This window comes from Xenopus laevis, chromosome 3L (assembly GCF_017654675.1).
Source record: "Xenopus laevis strain J_2021 chromosome 3L, Xenopus_laevis_v10.1, whole genome shotgun sequence".
Classification (NCBI taxonomy): Eukaryota; Metazoa; Chordata; class Amphibia; order Anura; family Pipidae; genus Xenopus; species Xenopus laevis.
This window is the reverse complement of record NC_054375.1, coordinates 100,345,440-100,369,311: the sequence shown is the minus strand read 5'-3', so window position 1 is coordinate 100,369,311 and position 23,872 is coordinate 100,345,440. Positions and strand designations below refer to the sequence as shown.

General features: G+C 38.2%; 2 protein-coding genes and 1 long non-coding RNA gene across 7 annotated transcripts; 1 reads left to right on the top strand and 2 right to left on the bottom strand.

The window, feature by feature from the left end:
* Positions 1–753: 753 nt before the first annotated feature.
* On the bottom strand, positions 754–11,566 carry ppcdc.L (phosphopantothenoylcysteine decarboxylase L homeolog). 2 transcript variants are annotated; one of them, XM_041586712.1, is made up of 7 exons: positions 11,429–11,566; positions 9,465–9,518; positions 7,828–8,008; positions 6,566–6,661; positions 5,679–5,807; positions 3,341–3,509; positions 754–1,411 (listed from the first exon to the last, which is right to left on the bottom strand). In XM_041586712.1, the coding sequence occupies exons 3-7, from the start codon at positions 7,993–7,995 to the stop codon at positions 1,332–1,334; spliced, it is 642 nt and encodes a 213-aa protein (XP_041442646.1). In that variant the 5' UTR covers positions 7,996–8,008; positions 9,465–9,518; positions 11,429–11,566; the 3' UTR covers positions 754–1,331. The 2 variants fall into 2 exon arrangements, with proteins under 2 accessions (XP_041442646.1, XP_041442647.1); XM_041586713.1 differs by lacking the exon at positions 9,465–9,518.
* Positions 11,381–20,820, top strand: scamp5.1.L (secretory carrier membrane protein 5 gene 1 L homeolog). Of its 4 annotated transcripts, none has more exons than XM_041584850.1 (7): positions 11,381–11,520; positions 12,042–12,108; positions 13,651–13,779; positions 15,175–15,331; positions 15,633–15,734; positions 16,411–16,528; positions 18,471–18,766. In XM_041584850.1, exons 2-7 carry the CDS (start codon positions 12,102–12,104, stop codon positions 18,645–18,647), a joined length of 690 nt encoding a protein of 229 aa, XP_041440784.1. In that variant the 5' UTR covers positions 11,381–11,520; positions 12,042–12,101; the 3' UTR covers positions 18,648–18,766. The 4 variants fall into 4 exon arrangements, with proteins under 4 accessions (XP_041440784.1, XP_041440786.1, NP_001337025.1 ...); NM_001350096.1 differs by lacking the exon at positions 11,381–11,520 and adding an exon at positions 11,751–11,860 and having other exon boundaries at positions 18,471–20,820; XM_041584852.1 differs by lacking the exons at positions 11,381–11,520; positions 16,411–16,528 and adding an exon at positions 11,704–11,860 and having other exon boundaries at positions 18,471–18,769.
* On the bottom strand, positions 13,200–23,799 carry LOC121401543. Its single transcript, XR_005966338.1, has 2 exons — positions 23,765–23,799; positions 13,200–13,845 (listed from the first exon to the last, which is right to left on the bottom strand). It is a non-coding gene; the product is annotated as an uncharacterized LOC121401543 (long non-coding RNA).
* Positions 23,800–23,872: the final 73 nt, after the last annotated feature.

The window sequence follows — 23,872 nt, the reverse complement described above, 5'->3', positions numbered from 1 at the left end:
TAACCTGTGTGTAAGGTAATTGAGAGACTGAGCGTAACCCCTTACATTCAAACCCAAGAGTTATGTGTGGTTGAGAGTATGTTTTCATGACAAACATCCTTTGGTAATCCTATTCCAAAATCAAAGTTAAACTACATAAACCAAAAACAATTGGAAAACTTAAAAAAACTTATATACTCATTCAGTGCTGTTCAACTTCTCTGGTACCGAGGGCTGGAATTTTTCTGGCCTACGTGGTGGAGGGCCAATAATGTAAGCCAGTGTTGACCACTCCCTGTTTTTAAACTACACCCACTTTAAACCACACCCATGTTACCACAAGAACTTTTAAGACCATGTCCACATTATTTGTGGTAGCACACCAGAACACCAAATGGTTGGTTCTCACTGCAGGAATATCACTCATCACTAATATGTGAAAATGTTAGCTCATATTAAGACATACCATTAAATCCAAATGCCTTATCCTCCCCCGTGGATAACACAGTACCCCCCCCCCCGTCATGATTAAACACCTTAGGAGCCCCTGACAATAATTTTCAAATTTCTAACAAACCCCCAGAACAAATACCAGTTATGTTCCACAGGCAGAGCATGGCACACCCAGGCAGAGTATGGCACACCCAAGGAGCATAGGGCAGTTAGTGTATGGCACACACAGGGAGCATAGGGAAAGTGGAACAGAGCAGGAGACAAGGAAACCTATCAGGACCACTAAAATGTACCGTACTACATACAGTGACACAGTGCTGGTGCCCCTTCAGCAGTTTTTATGAGTGTGAACAAGTTTCAGTCTGGGTATGAGGTGTGAACAGTACAGGGCTTTAGGGTGTGAACAATAGAGGTGTTACAAGAGTGAACAATGCAGGGGGATTACATGTGTGAACAATACAGGAGATTACAGTCTGAATTTGAGGTGTAAACAATGCATGGTACACATGGTAAACAGACACAGCAGGCAGACTTTCATGAGAGGGGCCACACAAGGGGATTGGGTTGTCGCTGCCAGTTGGACAGCCCTATATTAATTGAACCTGGCATATGGCTGTAGCATAGCTGCTAAATCGAATCCAAAATTAACTAAAGTATTGTTCTTAGAAAAAGAATTACTTCTGCCATATCCTCCTTCATAGAAGCTCTTAAATCTGATTTGATTTTTACCAGTGCTTGTATTTAAAGTTATTAGGAGCCATTTTTGGCGACTCAGACTGGCTCCAGGTATCCAAAATTGCTGCCGACTCCACAGCTCTGGCAATGATGGGGCATTTCTTGAGCCCTGTATCTGTAGAACCTAAGTGTCTTGTATAGTGCTTACTCTGTCATCATGACCATTATACCAGCAAATGGCGTTCTTTAAGAACTTCTTTCACTTTCTCAAGAATGGTGCTCACTTCTGCCATAGCTCCAAGTCCTGTGGAAGACCAAATAAAAAAAAATTGCCAATGGTATATTTGCAAACCAAAATAATTTGCACACAGAAGTATAAATGTAAGCCTTTGTCAAAGTGAAACAACAATTCACAGCGGGAAGGTGAGAAAATTGGCAGGAAGGTGAGAAATCTACATCATATGATCTAACTGAAGTGAGAGAGAATAAACAGTAACAGACACAAAACAAATAACCAAAAAAGAATCCCCAAGTAAATAAACACATAAAACACCCCTTTGAGCTGCAATCCCAATTGTGCTTTATCTGACTGTCGCACTTTCTTTCCCTGCTGCCAATTTCTGCACCAGCACTGAACCGAAACTGAGTAGATCATTTTAATTTAAAAAGGAACCACTATTTTTAATTGATTGTAATGAGTAAAGTTATTCTTTTGCAAAGTCCTATCTGTGGTAGGACTTGAAAAATGTGAATTTTGTTTTCAGATAAATGTATAAAAACATCTAGATGCTGTATAACAAGATTTAAATGATATTCGGGTCTCTGTGGCTGCAGCCATATGAGCAAATCTCTGCTAAAATACTATGGTAAACAGTGAAATTCCTATTTGCATTACTAGCCTATGACCAATACTACACATGTAATTATAAGGAGAATAGGAAGCACTGCAAAACCCGAAGTGCAGGCTATTGCTATTAGCACTCAGTGCTGATAAACTGGGGCCGGAACTAAAAAAAAAAACTATCCAATGCTTCAGTTGTTTGGTTTAGTGTAATCGTTCTGGGGCATTTGTATACATATCTGAATGTTTCATAGAAAAATAAACAACACTGGTTCTGCTTTCTGGAACATATAATTTACATGCTGCCACTTAATGATGGGAACAACCTGACGGGATTAAAAAAAATAAAAACGACACCTATGGATTGCATTGTTCTCTATTCATTCTAACCTGACTGTGTGTTTTAAAAGGCCTGTATACACTTTACTTTTTATCAGTTAACTCTGATGATTCAAAAGATCCAATCAGACATTGTTGTATGATATTAGTTTGAGAGACATATTTCCTACTGCAGTTTTGTCTATATATTTCCATTTCCATCTTTTTTGTGACTGACCAGGCCCCTTGATATACCCACTGCAGGCTATTGTAAAGGGATTAGGATACTGCAGCAAGAATATAGGTAGCAAAAAATTGCTTTGGCCAGTCAGCCAGAGAAGAATGGAAGCAAAATCTGAAATCTGAAAAGTCTGAAGCTGCTAGCTGAGTCAGCAATACTTTTTAAAGAGCTAGCGAACATGACTACATATTCATATTCACTTCTTAATGAGAAAATACAAATGTATTTATATATACAAAATGATGGTATAGAAACCATTTAAAGGACAAGGAAAGGCAAAAAAATAAAATCCAATTTTTACTTTCTTTAATGAAAAAGAAACATATCTCCAATATACTTTAATAAAAAATGTGTACAGTTTTTAAAAGAAACCTGACTGTATGCAGTGAAATTCTCCCTTCATTTACTGCTGTTTATAAGAATTGTCAAATTTTCCCTAACTGCTGAGCAGGGAAACAATCTTATACTTATGAACAGCAGGGGGAGCCCCCAGCTTACTTACCAGCCATGCAGAATTCAAGCAGCTTTGTTTATGAGTATGTGCAGGGTCAGGGTCAGGCAAAGATGTTTAACAAAGTTACAAGATGACAGCCCCCTGTGGCCAACTTTGAAAGTATAAATCATTTGTTTGATTAGGCTTGTGGTGCAGTAAGTTCATGTTTATGTTTAGTATACAAAATACAGCATTTCTAGCCTTATTCTATTTTAGGCTTTCCTTGTCCTTTAAGTACTATTCCCCTTTCCAGTAAGTACCTGTATTTCCCCTGAGGTAATCTTTTATAATAGTGTGTGTAAATCACTAACAATAAATAGAAGCTGCTTGTTGCTCTAACCTTCATCCCCGCACATAAGCTTCTTTGCGATGCAGGGAATTTCTGTGTAGCCAAAGCTGCGAAGATGCAATATTTGCTGCTCTGTGATAGGATGATTCCACATTGCGGTGTTCATTGCTGGACAAAAGAGAAGTGGTTTCTGCAAATCCCATGCACGTACCACACAAGTCTGCAAAAAAGATTAGCCTTGATCAGTGCCATTACCTGAGAAAATGTTAGTAATTTTTTACATTTTTTTTCCTGTAACTTTATAGTAAAATGTCCTCAAGGACACCCTCTCTAAAATGAAAGTTTGTTTACTAGTTCTAGTTATGAAATAGTGAGAGAATCTTTAGAGATACAACTTTGGGCAGCGAAATAGCCCAGATCAACCTTAATGCCTCGCTTTCACTTGGAAGGGAAAGCCAAAGGCTCCACATTTCTCGGAAAGTCCTGTGAAAAAGATTGCAAATAATGCCCACAGCCACCTAGTGTCCCTTAGCAGTGACACATGGGGTGGATATAGGCCCTAACATACTTGAGAGGCCCCATGTATGAAGCGAAAGGTGGATGCCATTTCTTTTGCTAAGAGACAATATAGGTAGCCAAATATTTTCAGAGTGTTCCTTTATATATCACATTCAGTTTCATAGTTCTTACCAAAAGATTTATTTACCCACACTGATATGGGACTTATCCTCCAAATGCGATTAAACAATATTAGATAGCCAGGACCATGCAATTTAAATTAAAAAGCGATATTTATTAACACCATGCCAAAATTACTAAAACCATTTAAAATAAGCAGCGCTGCTTGGGGGGTGGGGTTCCCATTTCTCCTAAATATGTATTAATAAACAGTCCCATGTAGTATGAGAGGCTGCGTGCACGCTTTGAATCCGAGCCTCCACTGAGTATCAATTGTAACCCGCTTCTAGTCAAAAGCGCCCATCCATACGAGGACCGTGGTTAAACTTTCATAAGCTGAGGAGAGCAATAGATCATCACAACAGATGGAATGAAACACCAATGAAGTGCTTAGTTCGATGGAGAAAAGGAGATTAGTCCAGTTCAAGTTGTGGATAACAAGTGTAGAGCGGCATGTGAGGCGGAACCGGTGTGGGGTTAGCACATTGGTGCCCAAAATAGTACAGTTCTGAATAACAAAGACGTGGGCTCTAGAGAAGGGGATGTCCCCTAAATACATCCGGTGGACATTTGGATTCCAAAGGTATGGTGGTATAACAATTACTATGTAGTTGTATGTATCCCACCGCTCTGCAGCGATTGCTGCACCGAATAAGAAAATTACTGACCGTAGCAGATCACCTCCCACACCGGTTTGTGCAACAGTCCATACTCACATCCGTCTTCCGATATCACTTGTACCTCTGGTGCGCATCATCCCCACCGGGAAGGAGAGCAGAAGAATTCCCCTGGCTTTGACAAAGGTAGCGGCGAAACAGCTGTCGAGGTACAGCGCTGCCAGGGGAATTCTTCTGCTCTCCTTCCCGGTGGGGATGATGCGCACCAGAGGTACAAGTGATATCGGAAGACGGATGTGAGTATGGACTGTTGCACAAACCGGTGTGGGAGGTGATCTGCTACGGTCAGTAATTTTCTTATTCGGTGCAGCAATCGCTGCAGAGCGGTGGGATACATACAACTACATAGTAATTGTTATACCACCATACCTTTGGAATCCAAATGTCCACCGGATGTATTTAGGGGACATCCCCTTCTCTAGAGCCCACGTCTTTGTTATTCAGAACTGTACTATTTTGGGCACCAATGTGCTAACCCCACACCGGTTCCGCCTCACATGCCGCTCTACACTTGTTATCCACAACTTGAACTGGACTAATCTCCTTTTCTCCATCGAACTAAGCACTTCATTGGTGTTTCATTCCATCTGTTGTGATGATCTATTGCTCTCCTCAGCTTATGAAAGTTTAACCACGGTCCTCGTATGGATGGGCGCTTTTGACTAGAAGCGGGTTACAATTGATACTCAGTGGAGGCTCGGATTCAAAGCGTGCACGCAGCCTCTCATACTACATGGGACTGTTTATTAATACATATTTAGGAGAAATGGGAACCCCACCCCCCAAGCAGCGCTGCTTATTTTAAATGGTTTTAGTAATTTTGGCATGGTGTTAATAAATATCGCTTTTTAATTTAAATTGCATGGTCCTGGCTATCTAATATTGTTTAATCGCATTTGGAGGATAAGTCCCATATCAGTGTGGGTAAATATGTCAATATAAATTAAATGTGGACACCTCCTTTATGCGGGCCGTTATTTGGCCATTACCAATTGTAGGTACCTTGCTTGGGCTATATGGATATTTATTCTTACCAAAAGATTGTCACAAATCCCACTGGAGATTTTTCCTAAAGTGTTAGCATCCAGAGGAGCCAGAAGCATCAGGTCAGCCCATCGCCGAAGTTCAATGTGTAACACAGGATCAGATCGCTTTGTCCACATCTATAAACATACAGAGTAATATATGTACATTAATATGTTAGGTATCTCTACAGATATAAACTCTTGTAACCACGGAGCACCAGCAAGTTTAAAACATCCATTTATTTGAAAATTGTTAAAAAGTGAAAACAGAGCGTAATGAGCCCAATAGCTCCATAGCTTTGACGCGTTTCGTGGACAAACCACTTCCTCAAAAAGCTTTTTGAGGAAGTGGTTTGTCCACGAAATGCGTCAAAGCTATGGAGCTATTGGGCTCATTACGCTCTGTTTTCACTTTTTAACAAATAAACGGATGTTTTAAACTTGCTGGTGCTCCGTGCTTACAAGAGTTTGTTGATGGACACACACTTCTGGAGCGTTTTTCACGTAGCAGCACAGCGGCTGTACATCGACGGGTCTGTGAGTGCTCCCTACTCTCCTTTTCTCCCGTATATTACATCTCAACAGATATATCAGACATATACTGAAACAAAGTCTAAATTGAGGAAAATATGCTTGAAGTAAAAGCATTAATAAATAAAGTAGCAATGAGGTAAGTAAACACATTCAATATTCACATGTAACAGAAGGAATGCCTTACCACACTGCAAATGAAAACACTTCTATTTTTTGGTGGGCCTTGTGGCCAGTTGGTCCATACCACAAGGAAGATTGGAGGGTATTTTATGCTTCCATCTTGTTATATCCTACAGCATGTGCCCTTTAGGCTGGCATTCTAAGAACCAATCATATACTAATTATAAAAGAGCATCACCTACCGTCCATTCATCCTGGTCACTACATAGCGGCACAGCTATATCCTGCACGTTGTAGAAGTGTTTGGCCTTCTCTGTACTTACAACTTGAACCTGTACCTTTGAGAGAAAAAAAACACTTTTGATTATGTAAGCTAGTTATACACATGTGAATTAGGGTTGCCACCTTACCCCTTTAACACACATATTAAATTCACATCCTACATGGCTTATTAGTACTTTATTTAAATGCATGCGGCAGAGCTTACTCAGTTGTGTGCAGCTATACGGACTTCTATTTTATAATATAATAACAGTATAAGGGCTCTTTCCATTGCGTTCGGTTTTTCTGCGTTCAGCCGCAGGGGAGCGCAGGAATAGACACATCTGATTTTTTCCAATGGGGCTGTACTCACACAGGCGCGTGTAGGCGCCGAACGCAGGTTGAGACGCAACATGCTGCATTTTTCCTGCGTTCAAATGCGTCTATTCCTGCGCTCCCCTGCGTCTGAACGCAGAGAAACGGAACACAGGGGATCGCAGGTAAAAACGCTCGTCAGTAAGAGCCCTAAAAGGCAGTGTTAATGAAGGCAGCCATACAAATGGTTGCAGTTATTTTCGATGGTCAGGTGCACTGGCACACATATCAGGTCCTGGTATTTTATCTCCCCAGCCATTAGTAGGGCAAACAGGTGACATAACAGGTGGAATCACTCCCTATTTATGTGAAAGACAATTCTTGGTAATTACAGTTGCACCCCTAAATCAAGCAATTATCAACAAACATTTACAGCCTGAAACACAAAAAGGGGCACCCACTATTGCAGTGATTCAGAGTATTGTCAAACGGCTTAGTATTTTTGCATATGCCAGTGCCCCAAGGGTAAAATCAGGAAACACAGTGTATACCAGCAGTCCACAAACATATTCAGCAAAACTTCACATGGTGTTTGTAGGCTTAAATCAGCCCCTCTAGTACATTATTATGTGTTATTTATATGATGCTGAGCCGCTGACACATTTTACACCGTGCTTTACAAAGATTGTTCACATTTACATCTCAACTGAATCTACAATTTAGGTTAAAGGTCTCTGTGAACATTAATGTTTATATACGTTTTTACATCACTCCAAAGGGAAAAAAAGTTGTTACCATACTGTAAGTGCAATGCTGAGTTCTATCGTAGAAAGACAAGAGACTGAAAGGCAAAGAGCCCATTTAGATATAATGCGGATATTGCATATAGATCATAGAAGGGTATAAATAAGTCTGCATTGTTATTTACCCCTGGTATTTGCAGAAAGCCAGATACAAGAAGCGGCAGTTTCAGAGCAGCCACACTGCCAGTTACGCCAACCAGTATGTGAATTCCAGAACGAGATACAGTGAGTTCAGTTCCAGAAGGTGCTGGAGAACACTGGACAGAGTCAGTACTCTCCAAGCTAACATCCATCCCTAGACAATACCTGAGCACAAAAAGACAAATATATATATATATAATATTTTCTCAGTGATTGTCTGTTTCAATGTTTAAATACTTTTACAGATACAACGCCCCCAAAATCTTATATGCAGCCTGTTTGACACAGGGGATCACATAATTCCACATGCAGGTTCTGTGTTCTTTATGTTTAGTTGTATATGCAGCAACATTTCAGTACAGCTGAGCTACAGGTATAAACCAATAAACTACTGATGCTACCTAGGGATGTATGACTCTTCAATTGCTCATCTTTACACTGATTACTGTGCTGAAGAATGCTGGGAGGTATACTTTAATACTACTGAGAATGCCAGTTTGGTCATCAGAAACATATGGATGTAGCATGCAATGTTCCTAACCTTAGTCGCCTATTATAAGCATAAGTCCTCCAATTGATCACTTGTTCACATGGTGCTTAAACAAATTGAGGCATATTTACTAACATCTAATTGCTGATTGGTTATTAATAATAAAATATAATATTAATAAATACATCCCATAGTGAGTTGCATGCATTTTAAAATGCAACTATACACCTGTGTCTATTTAATCTTATACTACTAAATGGTCCTGACAACTCAGCAGTTCTTTCTTCTGACAGATGGTGGTAGAGAGCTGCTTGCAGCACATATTTACATATTTCTAAGTCCCCTGATCGCTTTTTATCAGGTCCTAATACTGATCCAATACTCACACTTTTTACACTTAAAGGAACAGTAACACCAAAAAATGTAAGTGTTTTAAAGTAATGAAAATATCATGTAGTGTTGCCCTGCACTGGTAAAACTGATGTGTTTGCTTCAGAAACACTACTATAGTTCATATAAACAAGCTGCTGTGGAGCAATGGCGGAAATTGAAAAATGGCTTTATGGCACAGGATAACTAATGGATAACAGATAACATCATTAGACAGATGGAGCTTATTTCCTATCTGCTCTGTAACCTGAGCCTTTTCTCCTTTGAATGGCTGCCCCCATTGCTATACAGCAGCTCATTTATATAAACAATAGTAGTGTTTCTGAAGCAAACGCAGCAGTTTTACCAGTGCAGGGCAACACTGCATTATATTTTCATTACTTTTAAACACTTTTATTTTCTGACGTTACTGTTCCTTTAAATAAGTTTACATAGGACTAATTCATAGGAAGTATTCAAAAGTCGTAGGACTCCCTCTAGTGGCTGGTTTGTATGAATGCATCACTTGGATAAATCTGGTGTGATCTATAAAATAAACAACTTTTGCATTGTTAATTGCTACTAATACAAATGCAGTAATTATTGTACCAAATGTAAAGCTTTAAATATGTTGCTCTCAATGTGTATTAGCATTTCATCTCCTCGCAACTCCACTTTTTGACATTAGGTAATTCTTTGGTTTAAGAGGCATAGATACTATCTGAATTTTCAAAAGTAAATATATATTTTTTACATACATACCTGATTCCACAGATTTGAAGCAAACCGTGACAGTCTGATTGTGCTTCCCACCACCTTTTTTTTAACCAAAAATGCTGTATTATCCACAGGTATAGAGATTACAACAAATCAAATGCAGAATTTGTGTAGAATTGTCATTACAATGACTTGCATTAGTAGATAACTGTAAACCATTATTAAGCACACACTGACATTCATCCTCTCCTTGTTCCATTGTGAAGTGATGGATTCTGGGACTTAAAGCCCACTGCTTATCGTGTGCTGTGCACAGACTCTCTGTAAAGCACCACTCAATATGGGAAAGAAAAGACATTTAATGGAGTGGTTCACTTTTGAGTTAACTTTTAGTATATCATAGAGCAGCCAATTCTAAGCAACTTTTTAATTAGTCTTATTTTTTTCTAGTTTTTAATTGTTTGCCTTCTTCTTCTGACTCTTTCCAGCTTTCAAATGGGGGTCACCGACCCTATCTAGAAAACAAATGCTGTGTAAGGCTACAAATGTATCATTATTGCTACTTTTTATTACTTGCCTGAGCCCTTTTCTGTTCATATTCCGGTCTTTTATTCAAATCAGTGTATGATTGCTAGGGTAATTTGGACCCTAGCAACCAGATTGCTAAAATTACAAACTAAAGAGCTGCTGAATAAAAAGCTAAATAACTCAAAAACCCCAAATAATAAAACATGTAAAACAATTGCAAATTGTCTCAGAATATCACTCTCTACGGCATAGTAACTTTTAAGGTAAACAACCCCTTTAAGTCCCATTATCCATCACTTCAAGCAAGGTTCAGGGCCGGATTACCGAGCGCCCCTAGGCCCACTGCCGTTCCTCACCCTTGTCCCCTCCCCTTTATTCGTGCAAATTTTCATCATCTGGACTGATGCAAAGGGGATTGGCGCATGGAAAATTTTAAAAATTGTTGTATTTGCTGCACATCCCCAATATTTTTCAAACAATGTGGGTGTGGTTGGGCAGCATGCCGCCCCCTAAGATTCTGCCGCCATAGGCCCGGACCTTGGTGGCCTTTCCACAAATCCGGGCCTGAAGGTGATGGGGTGGGAAATTGTTCCTACAAATATTATGGTTTCCTTTCAATCAGGTATGTTTGTGTAAAAAAATAATTCATTTACAGGTATGGGATGTGCTATTCAGAATTCCTGGGACCTGGGGTTTTCCAGATAAGGTTTCTTTATGTAATTTGGATCTCTATACCTTAGGAGAATGAAAGGCATCCTGCACTTGGGGTGCCAAATGTTAGGCACCCCCAAGTGATTGTATTGACTTACCTGACACCCCTGCCTGGTGCTATCAGCAGAAAACTGCACCGGCCCAGGGTTATACCAGTGAGCACCACGGAGCGATCCTCTTCTGGCTTCTTCTTTCTTCAAACTTCCAGGGACAAACGCATGCGCAGTTGAACGAAATAGTCAACTTTTTATTTAAAGTTTGGCTTTACGTTGTACTGCGCATGCGCAGCCGCGCAAACAAAGCGGTAGACGGAAAAGAAGCGATCCGTGGTGCTCACTTGTATAACCCTGAGCCAGTGCCGTTTTCTGCTGAATTATTTGATTATAATGGAGCGTATGGGAGATGGCATTCCCATAAATTGGAGCTTTCTGGATAAAGGTTAGCCAGATAACAGATTGCTCATGTCAAAAAGGCTGGAACCCTAAACCTCATGCCTAGGGTCCATGTCCCTCTGATACTGATCTTTGTACTCTGGTCATTCAGACTGTAGTATGTAGTATAATATGGCAGTAGTAATGACCCCTAAACACAGAATAAGACATGACGCTGGCAGTCATAACACCCCATGAAGTCTTGATTGCATTACAGCGGGCGTGGCCTTGAAATGGGAGGGACTTGCGATATTTGGCACCTTGTAGTACCCTTTTAAACATCTAACTACACTGGGGATACAAAGTAGGGGCAGCAAAAGTGTGGCGACCCTTACTAACCTGCACAACGTCTCTGCCTCACGTAAGCGAATGGGCCGGATGGAGAATAGCAGCTTGAAGCGACCTCACGAAAGCTCATTTGCTAAAAAATGGTAGGTTGGCGTAACAGGAAGCTGGGAGGAATACTGTGTACATGTGTAAATGCTGATGTGATGGGATAAGTGTTTGCAGGACAAATAGGGAACTGCTACAAATGCTCCTTCCTAATCCTTTACACGTCAGAGTTCCCAGTACTTGCCTCCTTTCAAGAATCCCGCTCTATCCTGTCTCCCACTTCCTGTATGAGTGCGCGCTCTTCCTTTCCACTCGCTGTCCCGTGATACAGTGATGTCACTGAGAGGACATCTGTTCGTGCGATAGAAGCCACACTCTGTAGCTCTACTGCAACTCCATTTAGCGACACGGAGACAGCGGGCAGGACGCGCCTGTTAGGTAAAAACGGCAGTTATCGTAGCGATTTCTCTGAGAGAAGCGCGAAGTTTGGTCGCTAGAACCAAGCGCGTAAAGGCGCCTAGAAAGTCGCATAACTGTTTGCTTTCAGAGTTTTTACTGAGATGAAGGAGGGTGCTGGGCTATCTTCATGGATCTAACAGTTTCCCTCCTATTTCTTCAGACTCCAGCTTAACAGAGGAAACTGTTCCCCTGCTGACTGTGGGTACAAACTGCACTGACTATGTCTGGTAAGACTATGAATATCCGGTAAATTATATCCTTATTAATTGTCCTTAGTGATGTCATCAGTTATAATAAGTGCTCAGTGATGTCATTTATATCACATGACTCACTGAAACTTTGTATCATACTAAATAATCAACCTTATGTAATATAATAATTTACCCCCAGTTGTAAAAGCTGAGTTCCATGACTTTTTCTTTTATATGATCATGGAATTTGCTGGTGACTTATTTTATATATATATATATATATATATATATATATCAGTTATAAACGGTGAGTTCTGATGTCATTTCTGTCTCATGACTCACTGAAACTTGTGTATTATAATAAATAAAGTACCCCCAGTTGCAAAATATGAGGATATTAGAAGTTACCTCGTAGTTCCATGAAACTCCACGGTAACTTATAATATCACTATATTTTACAAGAGGGGTACTTTATTCACTATATATTTTACACTAGGTAGTGCATTATTCACTATATAAAATAGCTTTTGTATTCACATACAGTTACATGATATTTTGCATATTTGAGGCAATCTTGACCAAGCCATTCACAATAGTGAATAGAGCAGCCAATAAAGAATAAAGCTTCAAACAAACAAACACTCATAATTATTAATATATAAGATACAGATTAAATTAATGGCACTGATTGAAAATCAGAACTTGGCTCAAATATATCTTTTGCACGTTGTGTAAATGAGCAGTGTCCAGATGTGCCCAGCGAAAGGCAAACACTTATTGTAATATTATTTTCCATATTAGATCACACAAAGGAATCCCCTTTTAGTATATATTTATAATAAGGTGCATGAATGTTTAATTATAGAGAGAAACTATCCCTTACTTGAAATAGAACATCACCCAAGAAGTAGAGATTTTCCAAATTTGTTTCACAAATAGTCCTTATTTTATTCCCTCTTAAAATGTATATGTTTAATTTCCAAAACCAAAATAACCCCCCACTTTGCTGTGAGTTGCTCACAGATTTCTCCTGGTCCAACCAGCACAAGCCAGAAATATTCAATGCCCTACTGACACACAGCATGGTTGTTATAAATCATCTCTTACAATTTGGGTGCATGTAAATATAAAAAAAAACAGGTTCCCATTTTATTTACAGTAAAATAACAGCACACTGCAAATATTATCAGACTGGAAAAACCAGATCTGATGCGGATGCAAACATGGAATCCACGTGAGACTTATTTAGAACTCCGTGGTAGCAATTTCCATGGTATTCATATGAGCAGTCAGTCCAAAGGCAATCACACAGAAATTACTTGTAAGCACGATGTCCAACATATGCTGTCCACATGAAGATTTTTCAGACAAGTTGGTCAAATAGGCTGAAATTTATGACCTTACATGATTGGGCCTCTATGACTGAAATCTGTTACATGGGTTAATTAGATTTTTATCCCAATCTTTTGCATATCTTTGGTCTATCTTCCCTTGTACTTTGGTGTCTTGTCCTAGTAGTGTAGTTATTTCTTGCCTGCTGTAGAATTCCAATCTTTTTAATTTTATTACTTTCCTAAGAAAAAGAAAACAACTTCCCTCCGCTTCCTCGCTTTATACCGCTGAAGCCATGTTTCCACCAAGATTTTGAGAATGACATCCCAGACCTTCATCGGACCACTGTCAAGCGTCTCTACTCCCTGTGGATGTGTGAGTGGACAATAAGCTGATGTGTTACATGGCTGGTCACTGCTTTCACAAGTAGCTTTGTGCACTCTGTATAGCAAAGAGAACCACAAATAAGTTACTGATGAATAGACAAAATAGAAAGTTTAATGTTCAAATCAGCTGTGTTTTGAAATTCAACCTTAGTTTAATTAACTTAGAGCTAAAACAGAATGATTAACATTTGGGGTTTATGATCTACCCAACCCTGTCTCCTACACTTTGTTTAAAATTCCCAAATTGATTTCCCAAAGCTTTACCTGGCAACTTGTTTCTCTTAGATCTTCTTGTCATCTAATATTGAACATTGTAGAGTTCATAACACAATACATTAGTAGGTGAAAACAAATCACAATTTTTGTTTTATTTTTTTTTTGATAGAAGAAATTAGGCAATCTTTGCACAAGCTGTGTTCTCCTTTGTGTTAGCGGAATGTGCTCAGTGACAAAATCTCAAACCTATATCTGCCTAATGCAGTGTTGACTGTCTTAGGGGTGGCTATACTTTTTTCACTTCCTTTACCTTATGTTTCTCCTTTCTTTGCTTTTTTTAAAATATGCCCAGTCATAAGCTAGGAGACATGGAAAGGTGAGTAGTCTGGTACAGCTAATCAACGATTGGGCCCTAGCGCTCATCTCATAGACTAGCTGTCTGAAATATCTGTTCTGAGGTACAACATGCCTCATGATGGGTCACTGCCTGTGCATCAACTACCATAATAGTAATGTATAAATCTACAAATATAAGGGATATGTATATATTCTGTTCACTTTCCTTTTTTTATTTGTATTTGCTTCCAAATTTCTTACTGACCTCACGTTTAATCCCCATTAGGGCAATAAAATTAACTCTAGGCCTTAGAAATAGATAGGCAGGAATGCCCACTAAGGGGGCTGAAATAAATATAGTTTGCCTAAATTCTCAGCATTCACAATCTACTAGTCAGTCCTACTGTCTCTCACCTCAAGTATTGAAAGGAATGCTGCCATTACATAATTGCCCTATTTATTATATTGTTCGGTTACCTACTGTCACATTAGAAATTTAGTATAGAATGTCAGATTTTACATTATGATATAGTTTAAAGGGATTCTGTCATGATTTTTATGGTGTAATTTTTATTTCTAAATTACACTTGTTTACACTGCAAACAATCCACTCTTGCCATATAAAATGTAATTCCTGAACCAACAAGTATATATTTTTTTAGTTGTAATATTGATGTGTAGGCAGCCATCTCACTTTTTGTGCATTGCTTTGGGTGTGTAAATAAAATGTAATAATTGACAACCACACTGGCTTGTTCACAGTCTCACTCTGATCTATGGCTTTCTTCTCACTGCATGCGTGTGCCTTTCTGTGTGTCCCCCTTGTGTGCAGTGCATAGCATCACTTTGGGGGTGAACCTAATTGGCTGCTTGGCGTGGTTGATTGGAGGAGGCGGAGCCGTTAACTTTGGCCTGGCAATTCTATGGGTCATCCTCTTTACACCCTGCTCCTATGTCTGCTGGTTCAGACCTGCTTACAAAGCTTTCAAGTAAGTACCATTCTGTCTCTCTGATACATTTAATCTGTTTGCTTTGTCACCTTTTCACTAGAACCTACCTGTCACATTCTTTCTGGCACATTCTTTTATTGTAAAACTTTTACTCATTTCATCTTAGTTTTATACTCCCAGAAACACAAAACTAATGTGTGTCTTTCTTTTTGTTTGTAACATTCCAGTCTGAGCAGTCTGCAGTTAACCTGGTGTACGGTAGAGGGTGCAGTTCCCTTTTGCCCCATCTGTAGCTGCTTAGGCCTTTTCTGTGAATCACAGGTCTATTCTCTTCTCACAGGACAGACAGCTCATTTAATTTCATGGCATTCTTCTTCACATTTTCTGCTCAGTTGGTGATCAGTATAATCCAAGCTGTTGGCATTCCAGGCTGGGGTGTCTGGTGAGTATGAATGTAAATATAACCCTCTAAAACTAGCTTGTGTGATCCATTTATTCCCAGCAGTGGCAGAACAAGTGCCAGGGCCAAGTGTAATTACATAAAATCACTTAGTAAATACATACTCCGTATTCTGGGCTGGGCCCCTTAAAGTGGATGAGCCCCACTGCATGGGGTTGTATCGGTGTTGGCTCTGCCTCTTCGTTCGAACATAGTTTGCTCATAAAATCCTATGGTAGTTGTATTCCTTTACTTCACACTTTGTGATCTACACGCAAGTACCAGAAGTGGATGCAGCTTTAGCTGCCCGATCAGACCAAAAATTAAAGATTGAAATGGAATGTGATGTCTGTGAGCAACTATAATCATGAATATGAATTTAGTAGAATCTATACTGCTAACTTCAACCCTCTTATATCCTAATAATACACACGCACCATGAATATGTTGTATATGATATCCTTATAAATTGTGCTTAGTGTTGTCATTTCTGTTACATGACTCCCTGAAACTTGTGTATTACAATTAATAAAGTACCCCCTTTTGAAAAATATTAGGATAATAGAAGTCACTTCAGAGATCCGTGATCGGTTTAAAATGGAACTCCTCAGTGACTTATAATATGATTATATTTGTACAATAGGGGGCACATAATTAACTATCCAACCTTTCTACTCAGTGGCTGGATTGCTACCGTTAGTTTCTTCAGTACAAGTGTTGGAGCTGCAGTGGTAATGCTGTTCCCAACTATCATGTTCACCGCTGTGGCTATCCTCTCCTTTGTGGCACTGACTAAGGTATGCATGAGATTTTTGAGTTTGCTGGGGGGGGGGGATCATTCACTATTATTAAAAATCCACTAAACTGTAGTAATGCTTACTAATTCTGTTCTGTTGTATTACGATTACAATTATCGTTAAGTAATTATTAAATCTTTTTTTTTTTTTAGTTTGCTTCCTCAGCCTAACATATTTTCCATACTCACGTATGCTGTTTATTAGTAATGCATTGCAAATTGCTAACTCATGCTGGAACCAGCCAGAGCAGAATAAGGAAAACATGTTTGTTTAAGGAATTCACAGATAAATCATTTTCTATTTATAAATATATAAACGAATGTAAGAAAAAAATATATTATTTGTGAAGTAGATTTCTTAAATATCCTGAACAGTTTAGTGGATTTGTTGATTTGTGTGCTCCATTTTACAAACATTGCTGTATGCACATAGTTATTTGTAATTGTTTATTATTCATTACTTTTAGTTTCTCACAATTATTAATTAATTATGGAGCTCTACAATTTAGAATATAAATCACCATCTATTGATACATTCATTAATCCATTAACAATAAAATGTTGTGAATGTAAGATTGGAATATGAGAGAGTCTGAGATTTAAAAACAATTATAGAAAAACTATTACATAAAAAAAACTAAAGGCAAAATTCACACAAGTTACTTTTAGTCAATCATTTGAAGATGCAGATCAGAATTAATTTGTGAAAAATAAATGGCTTTCATAGACCATGAAGAGATAGCTGTGGGCATTTACATTGCCACTGCAGAAATAAGCATTAAAAAAGCATCATTGAAATGATGTCACTAACTGACCTGAAGTAATAGAGAAGCTACTGGAGAAGCCATACATTCATTATTGACAAAAAAATGGTTGGTGCCATGTGAGGAGATTAAAGGAAAACTTATACCCCCTGTTTGTGACATGAGCTCATTCAGATGGGCTTATGTAGTAAAAGTGCATAAACACCATCTGAAGTATCAAATATAAATGTATATATTTTTTCTACACAAACATACCAGATTAGATTGAAAGGAAACCATTTTCTCTATCCTTTTCCACAAACACCTGTTACCCATTCCCCTTAAGCTTCACCCAGATTGCAACCTCTCCCTTATCTGATTCCATTGTGAAGTGTGGGATTTTAGGCAATTTAAGTACCTGTACTTTCATATAGTAGGGGTCCCCAACTTGTTTTACCCGTGAGCCACATTCAAATGTAAAAAGTGTCTGAGAGCAACGCAAGCAGGAACAAAGTCCCTGGGAATGCCAAAATAGGGCTGCGATTGGCTGATATGGACTGGTAGCCCATAGGAGGCTTTATTTGGCAGAACACCTGCCAAAAGTTGCCCCAATGCCTGGAATTCAAAAATAAAATCTCTGATGCCACTGAAATCAACATCAAAGTGGTTTATGAGCAACATGTTACTCACGAGCCACTGGTTGGGCATCACTGCTTCTGATATAGGACTGATGCTTCAAGTCACAAAATCCATCACTCCACAGTGGAACAAGGCATGGTAGGGGTTACATTACATTGTGGTCTAAGTAATGTTGGGAGAGAGTATCATGGGTTTTTTTGTAAAAAAAGAATATTTGTTTCTTTGTGGAAATTTTGAAAGATATTTATACAACTTTTCTAAACCTCAGAATGAGCTCATGTGTAAAGATGGGATTGACTAAAATTTGATGATTGTTTAAACTAAATCTCTCTAGATTTGATTGCTTACAAATCGTTTATGCATTGACCCTGAGTAGCACATGTTGAGCTCATTGGAGGGAGAACTTGTATGTTTTTCTTGTGTTATGAAGATCGGATTGATGCAGTTTGTTTGACTGAACAGCATTTGGTTGCATTTTTAGGAAGGAAAATAGTGGCTAAATGTATGTACGCAGATTGATAACAAGCAGATCATTAATATGTTGCAATTTTTCTCCTGCAGGTTCATAGGTTTTACCGTGGTGCAGGAGGTAGTCTTAGCAAGGCTCAAGAAGAATGGACCACCGGAGCTTGGAAGAATCCTCATGTACAACAGGCAGCTCAGAATGCGGCACAAGGTGCCATGGCACAGAATGACCCTCAGTACTCGGCAACACCAAATTATGGCTACTCTAACTAAATGTAAGACTTTTTAAAGGAACAGCAACACCCAAAAAAGAAAGTAAATAAAATATAATGTAATGCTGCCCTGCACTGGTAAAACGAATGTGTTTGCTTCAGAAACTCTACTATAGTTCATATAAACAAGCTGCTTTGTAGCAATGGCGGAAATTGAAAAAAGGCTATATGGCACAGGTTAAATAGTGGATAACGGATAACACCATTATGTTCTACAGAGCTTATCTGCTGTGTAACCTGAGCCTTTTCTCCTTTTAATTGCTGCCCCATTGCTACACAGCAGCTTATTTATATAAACAATAGTAGTGTTTCTGAAGAATACACAGCAGTTTTACCAGTGCAGGGCAACAATGCATTATATTTTTATTGCTTTAATGTTTTGATGTTACTGTTCCGAAAGGACCAGCAAACATACATTCCTTGGGGAAAAGGTCAATTCCTGTTCCCTGTGCCCTAGTACCAGAGTTGCCTTTTTTTTTTTTTTCCTCCTGTTTACCTTATATTATAAAATGGTGTGTTCTTAGGTGTGGCAGTATATGCGTGTCCCAGAGAGAATGTGTCTCTGGGTACAGCAGAATTGCCCAAGGGAAGAGTTATGTTTACATGCAAATAGCAAAATTGGAATGACAGGTTCCAAAGTGTATTGCTTTTAGAACAGTATAGGAAGTAATTGCCGCACTACTAGATGGCAGTGGATGTGTTCAGCACTGAACTATCCTAGATTAATCTTCCCCTGACATTTAAACTTTAGAGATCATTTGTGCCTACTAACAGCAGAACAATTATTATAGAGTGCTTTTCTTCTAATTCCATAAATCCCACTGAGAAGCCCTTTGTATAAACAAATCCTCCCTACTCCGGCTAGACTTTGTTAGGCCGTGAGATAAAAAAAACAGCTCATCATACACAGGCTTCTCCGTGTGCTGCTGATTTGTTTCAATTATGCTCATACGGACCTGTAGTAGATTTTCCCTAGTTTACTTCCTAAGTAAAAAAATAGGCAAAATCCCTATTTATTGAACTAATGCTGAAAAGTGAAAAAAAATACAAATGGAGATGATGTTACCTTTAATCTTTGGGCAATTATCATTATGAACTATTACACCACTGCTTTGATCCACTAATTTATAGATTGAGTAAATGAGTATTTTTTTTTTTTTTACACTCCAGATATAAAGGATGCTTGGAAATAGTTTGCAATTAATCTTATTGCTATGAATTATAATTTTTGTTACAGCATTACATACATGCATGCATACTTAAGAATAAAGCAATTTCTGATGTATACTCCTCCACACTCAGATGCAAAAACTATATATGCCGGGGTGCTCAGTTACAACTTGCATATAAGAAAAATCTTAAAACCAGCTCACCCTTAAAAAAACTCCAATCTTTTTATTTTTACCACATTGTACAAAAGTCTGACGTTTCAGTCCTCACAAACCATTCCCCTAAGCAAACAAATAATTATAGTTATGTATTGGTGCCCTCTGCTATTCTTATAACGTTTTGTATGACCAACTTTATAGGATCAAATCAATAGACAAGTCTATTTATCATTAAAAATGTGAATTATGTTAACTGTTTAACTTGAATATAAAGTAACAAGCTACAAAAATAAGAGAAAACAGTGTAAAATGTAAGATTATAATGGATCTGAAGTTACATTACTGTCTGAATTTTTGTATACAAAACTAGAGGTATGTGTATTCACAGTTGTGTATAAACCTACATTAGGAAATATCTAAAGGTTGTCTGAAATATTTGTAATGATTTTTTTATAATTGATTAAATTAGGATACTATTTTTTCAGTATTATAATCATGGCAACTAATTTAAATCTTTTGCTGTACTGTATGTCTTTCTTATATATTTTTTTTTTCTATGCATATTCTACAGTTACATTTTTCAGATCTATATGTAATTAGAAAACCTCAGTTAGAACCAAGAAGACTGCAGTCGTGCAGACTGGACAATAAATATATAAATTATTTTCATTTCCCTGAGCTATAGTCAAAGCTCCCAATGGAAGGGATTTCAGGTTACCTCCACAGATTTTAGCTTTGGTAAAAGGTTGATATAATATCCTAGTATTTAGGAAAAGTGTAGGTGAAACTTTGGTAAGTTACAACTGACAAGATGTGATTAACAAATGAAATAAATCTATTCAAACCATGTTTTGTTTTATATTTTTTAAGATAAATATTATGAGCTCTCAGCTTGAGTTATGCACCTAAATGTAATAGCTTTTGCAGATCTGCTTACAACGTGACATGCTTGTAAAGACCATTAAGTGGAGATAAGTAAATATTTGTACAGAACAATATATACTTATGTAGACAGTTCACAAACATTTGTTAGCAAGAAAGTCACAGTGAGCTGTACATACTCTTGCTCAGTGAGCTATATTCATAGCAAGAAATAACACATTAAGAAATGCATTTAAATTCCCCTGCTGAATGTAAAATAGTTAGGAAAGCTATGAAAAGTGACCCTGACTATCCTATCATAACTTCATCATAATCAGTTCTAAACTGGAAATACAAAGAACAGGAAAATCAATAATACAAAAATCTTACAAATAAAGGGAACTATCATACAATTTTAAACTACTATGAGCTTTGTCTAATGGAAATAACAAAATATCTCCATATAATTAAACATTTAAATGAGATTTCAATATCCACCTTTCAGCAATCTGTCTCTCTCAGGCAGGAGTCAGAATCAGATGTTGAATGACAAGTCAACTACATTAGTCTATGCTGTGTTAGAGCTAACTGTCTCAAGATAAATAACTGAAAAAACAGGGATGGAATCTATTATCTGAAAAGCTTGGGACCTGGGGTTTTCTGTAATTTGGATCTCTCTGATAAAAAAAAATATATATATTGTCTATTGTTTTGCCCCCAGTATGGACTTATGCAGATTAGTTACTCTCTAGTACAAGGTAGTTTTATTATTACAGAGAGAATGGAAATTAAGAGGGAAAAAAACGTTTTTATGCTTAAATGGACTTTCCCATAATTAATGTCTTACCAGATAATGGATCCCATGCATCTATTTAGATTTTATCGTATTTCTGTGATCTGGACCTTATCATACATCTTCATTTTCACAATAGTTCCCTTTTAAAGTCCTTTCTGAACACTGCATATTCAAGAGGGGGCCCTTACCAGGGAAAAATTACCCTCTCATTCAATGAATTTATACCTCTTTTCATACGGGGCAGTATGTTGCTGCTGCTGAATGGCATTGTTTACTACAGCTAAGTTAAAGAGATACTGACAGCAGAAATTAAAACTTTTTTCTTTGCAACTTTCATAAAATTGTCTATGCATGCTAATTATAATTTTGCTAGAAGTATCTGCCTGATGGTTTTACATTACCCATCTGATCCCCCATGTTCCTTGAGGGGGCTTCCATATTTGTGCAGCAGTAGTCCATTAGCATTAGAAGCTATACCTTACAGGTTGGGAAGGGACAGTCAGGTTTTGGAACAATAACTTACATAAGCAGACCTTTTAGCAAAAAAACGATGACCATGACCTATATATAACTTTTAATGCAAATTTATATTTTGAAAAGTAGTTTTAAGGGGCAGATTTACATGGTCGAATATAAATCCTTCGAATATCGAAGTCGAAGGATTTAACGCAAATAGTTCGATCGAACGATTTTAATCCATCGATCGAACGATTTTTCTTCGACCAAAAAAACATTAGAAAGCCTATGGGGACCTTCCCCATAGGCTAACATTGCACCTCGGTAGGTTTTAGGTGGCGAAGTAGGGGGTCGAAGTTTTTTTTAAAGAGACAGTACTTCGACTATGGAATGGTCGAATCGTTTGATTCAAAGTCGAAGGTCGAAGTAGCCAATTCGATGGTAGAAGTAGCCAAAGAAAACATTCAAAATTCGAAGTTTTTTTTATTCTATGCCTTCACTCGAGCTAAGTAAATGGGCCCCTAGGTGTCAGTATAACTTTAAAGGGGTGGGGTCTCTGTGTACCTGAAATGACATGGCCTATTTTGAATGCCAGTCCAAACCTAGTACAGGTATGGGACCTGTTATCCAGAATGCTCGGGACCTGGGGTTTTCCGGATAACGGATCTTTCCGTAATTTGGGTCTTCATGCCTTAAATCTACTAGAAATTCATTTAAACATTAAATAACCCCTATAGGCTGGTTTTGCTTCCAATAATGATTAATTATATCTTAGTTGGGATCAAGTACAAGCTACTGTTTTATTATTACACAGAAAAAGGAAATCATTTTTAAAAATTTAGATTATTTGGATAAAATGGAGTCTATGGGAGACAGCCATTCCGTAATTCTGAGCTTTCTGGATAAGGGATCCTATACCTGTAGTATGATTCTTGGTCGCAGCTCCGGGCACCTGCTTAAATACCTTGTAAGTGTGGATGGCTATTCCTAGCTGTTTTTCTAAAAATAAAAGAAATATTAAACCTTTTACCTATAAACGATTGTTAGACCAACAATACACTGTGAGAAGCTGTAATTTTACATTCCAGTGCCAGGTATTTATATAAATATTGGCCATTTTTCCCAGTGAATTGTTCAATATCAGGTACATTTTAAGGTGTGCTGCCTGTCACCCAAGGTGATCCCTGCAGTAAGAATAGAAAGCTATCTGCAGAGATAGTATGTTCTCCTGGACATGCATTGGGTTTCCTACCACACCAAAAACATTCAGACATTTCCATAGTGGGAGATGTAAGTTGCAAAATGTGTTGATAAACAGTTTCTGAAAGCTGTGTATCCTGGAAGAAAGAGGCAGTGCAAACTCCCTTCCACATATCCAGCTCATATATTGGAGTTCACTTTGCACTGAAGGTTGTTGCCCTGATAGAATTAGCCCTGCTGTGTGAATGTAATAGGGTCGGGACCTTAGATTGAAAGCTCACTCCACACTGCAGCAGCTACTAATGTCTTATATGATGAGTAATAATTGACGGCTGTGTTATTAACAAGTAAACATATAGAATGGCTGTTATTTCTTCCCCAAAAAGTGGCCGCAGTACCACAAGAACGGTTTTTCAGAAAATCAGCAGCCCTCAGGCCATATACTTCATCTGACCGAGTGAAAATGTGAACACTGACCCCGCTATGGCGTCGTCACGTCTGTAGCGTCAAACTCACACGTAAATACGTGACGCACGTGGCGTCACTTCTGACAGAGCTGCGGGTTGTAGGCAGCAGAAGTACAAG

What these genes read in the sequence shown, in the direction of transcription:
- ppcdc.L (XM_041586712.1), bottom strand. Translation starts at nt 7,995, where the DNA reads ATGGATGTTAGCTTGGAGAGTACTGACTCTGTCCAGTGTTCTCCAGCA. An exon ending in GCTTTCTGCAAATACCAGGG is followed by an intron (nt 6,662 to 7,827) that starts GTAAATAACAAT and finishes TTTCTCTCAAAG; the next exon opens with GTACAGGTTCAAGTTGTAAG. An exon ending in GCTTATGTGCGGGGATGAAG is followed by an intron (nt 1,412 to 3,340) that starts GTTAGAGCAACA and finishes GGTCTTCCACAG; the next exon opens with GACTTGGAGCTATGGCAGAA.
- scamp5.1.L (NM_001350096.1), top strand. An exon ending in CCTGCTTACAAAGCTTTCAA is followed by an intron (nt 15,332 to 15,632) that starts GTAAGTACCATT and finishes CTCTTCTCACAG; the next exon opens with GACAGACAGCTCATTTAATT. An exon ending in ATTCCAGGCTGGGGTGTCTG is followed by an intron (nt 15,735 to 16,410) that starts GTGAGTATGAAT and finishes CTTTCTACTCAG; the next exon opens with TGGCTGGATTGCTACCGTTA.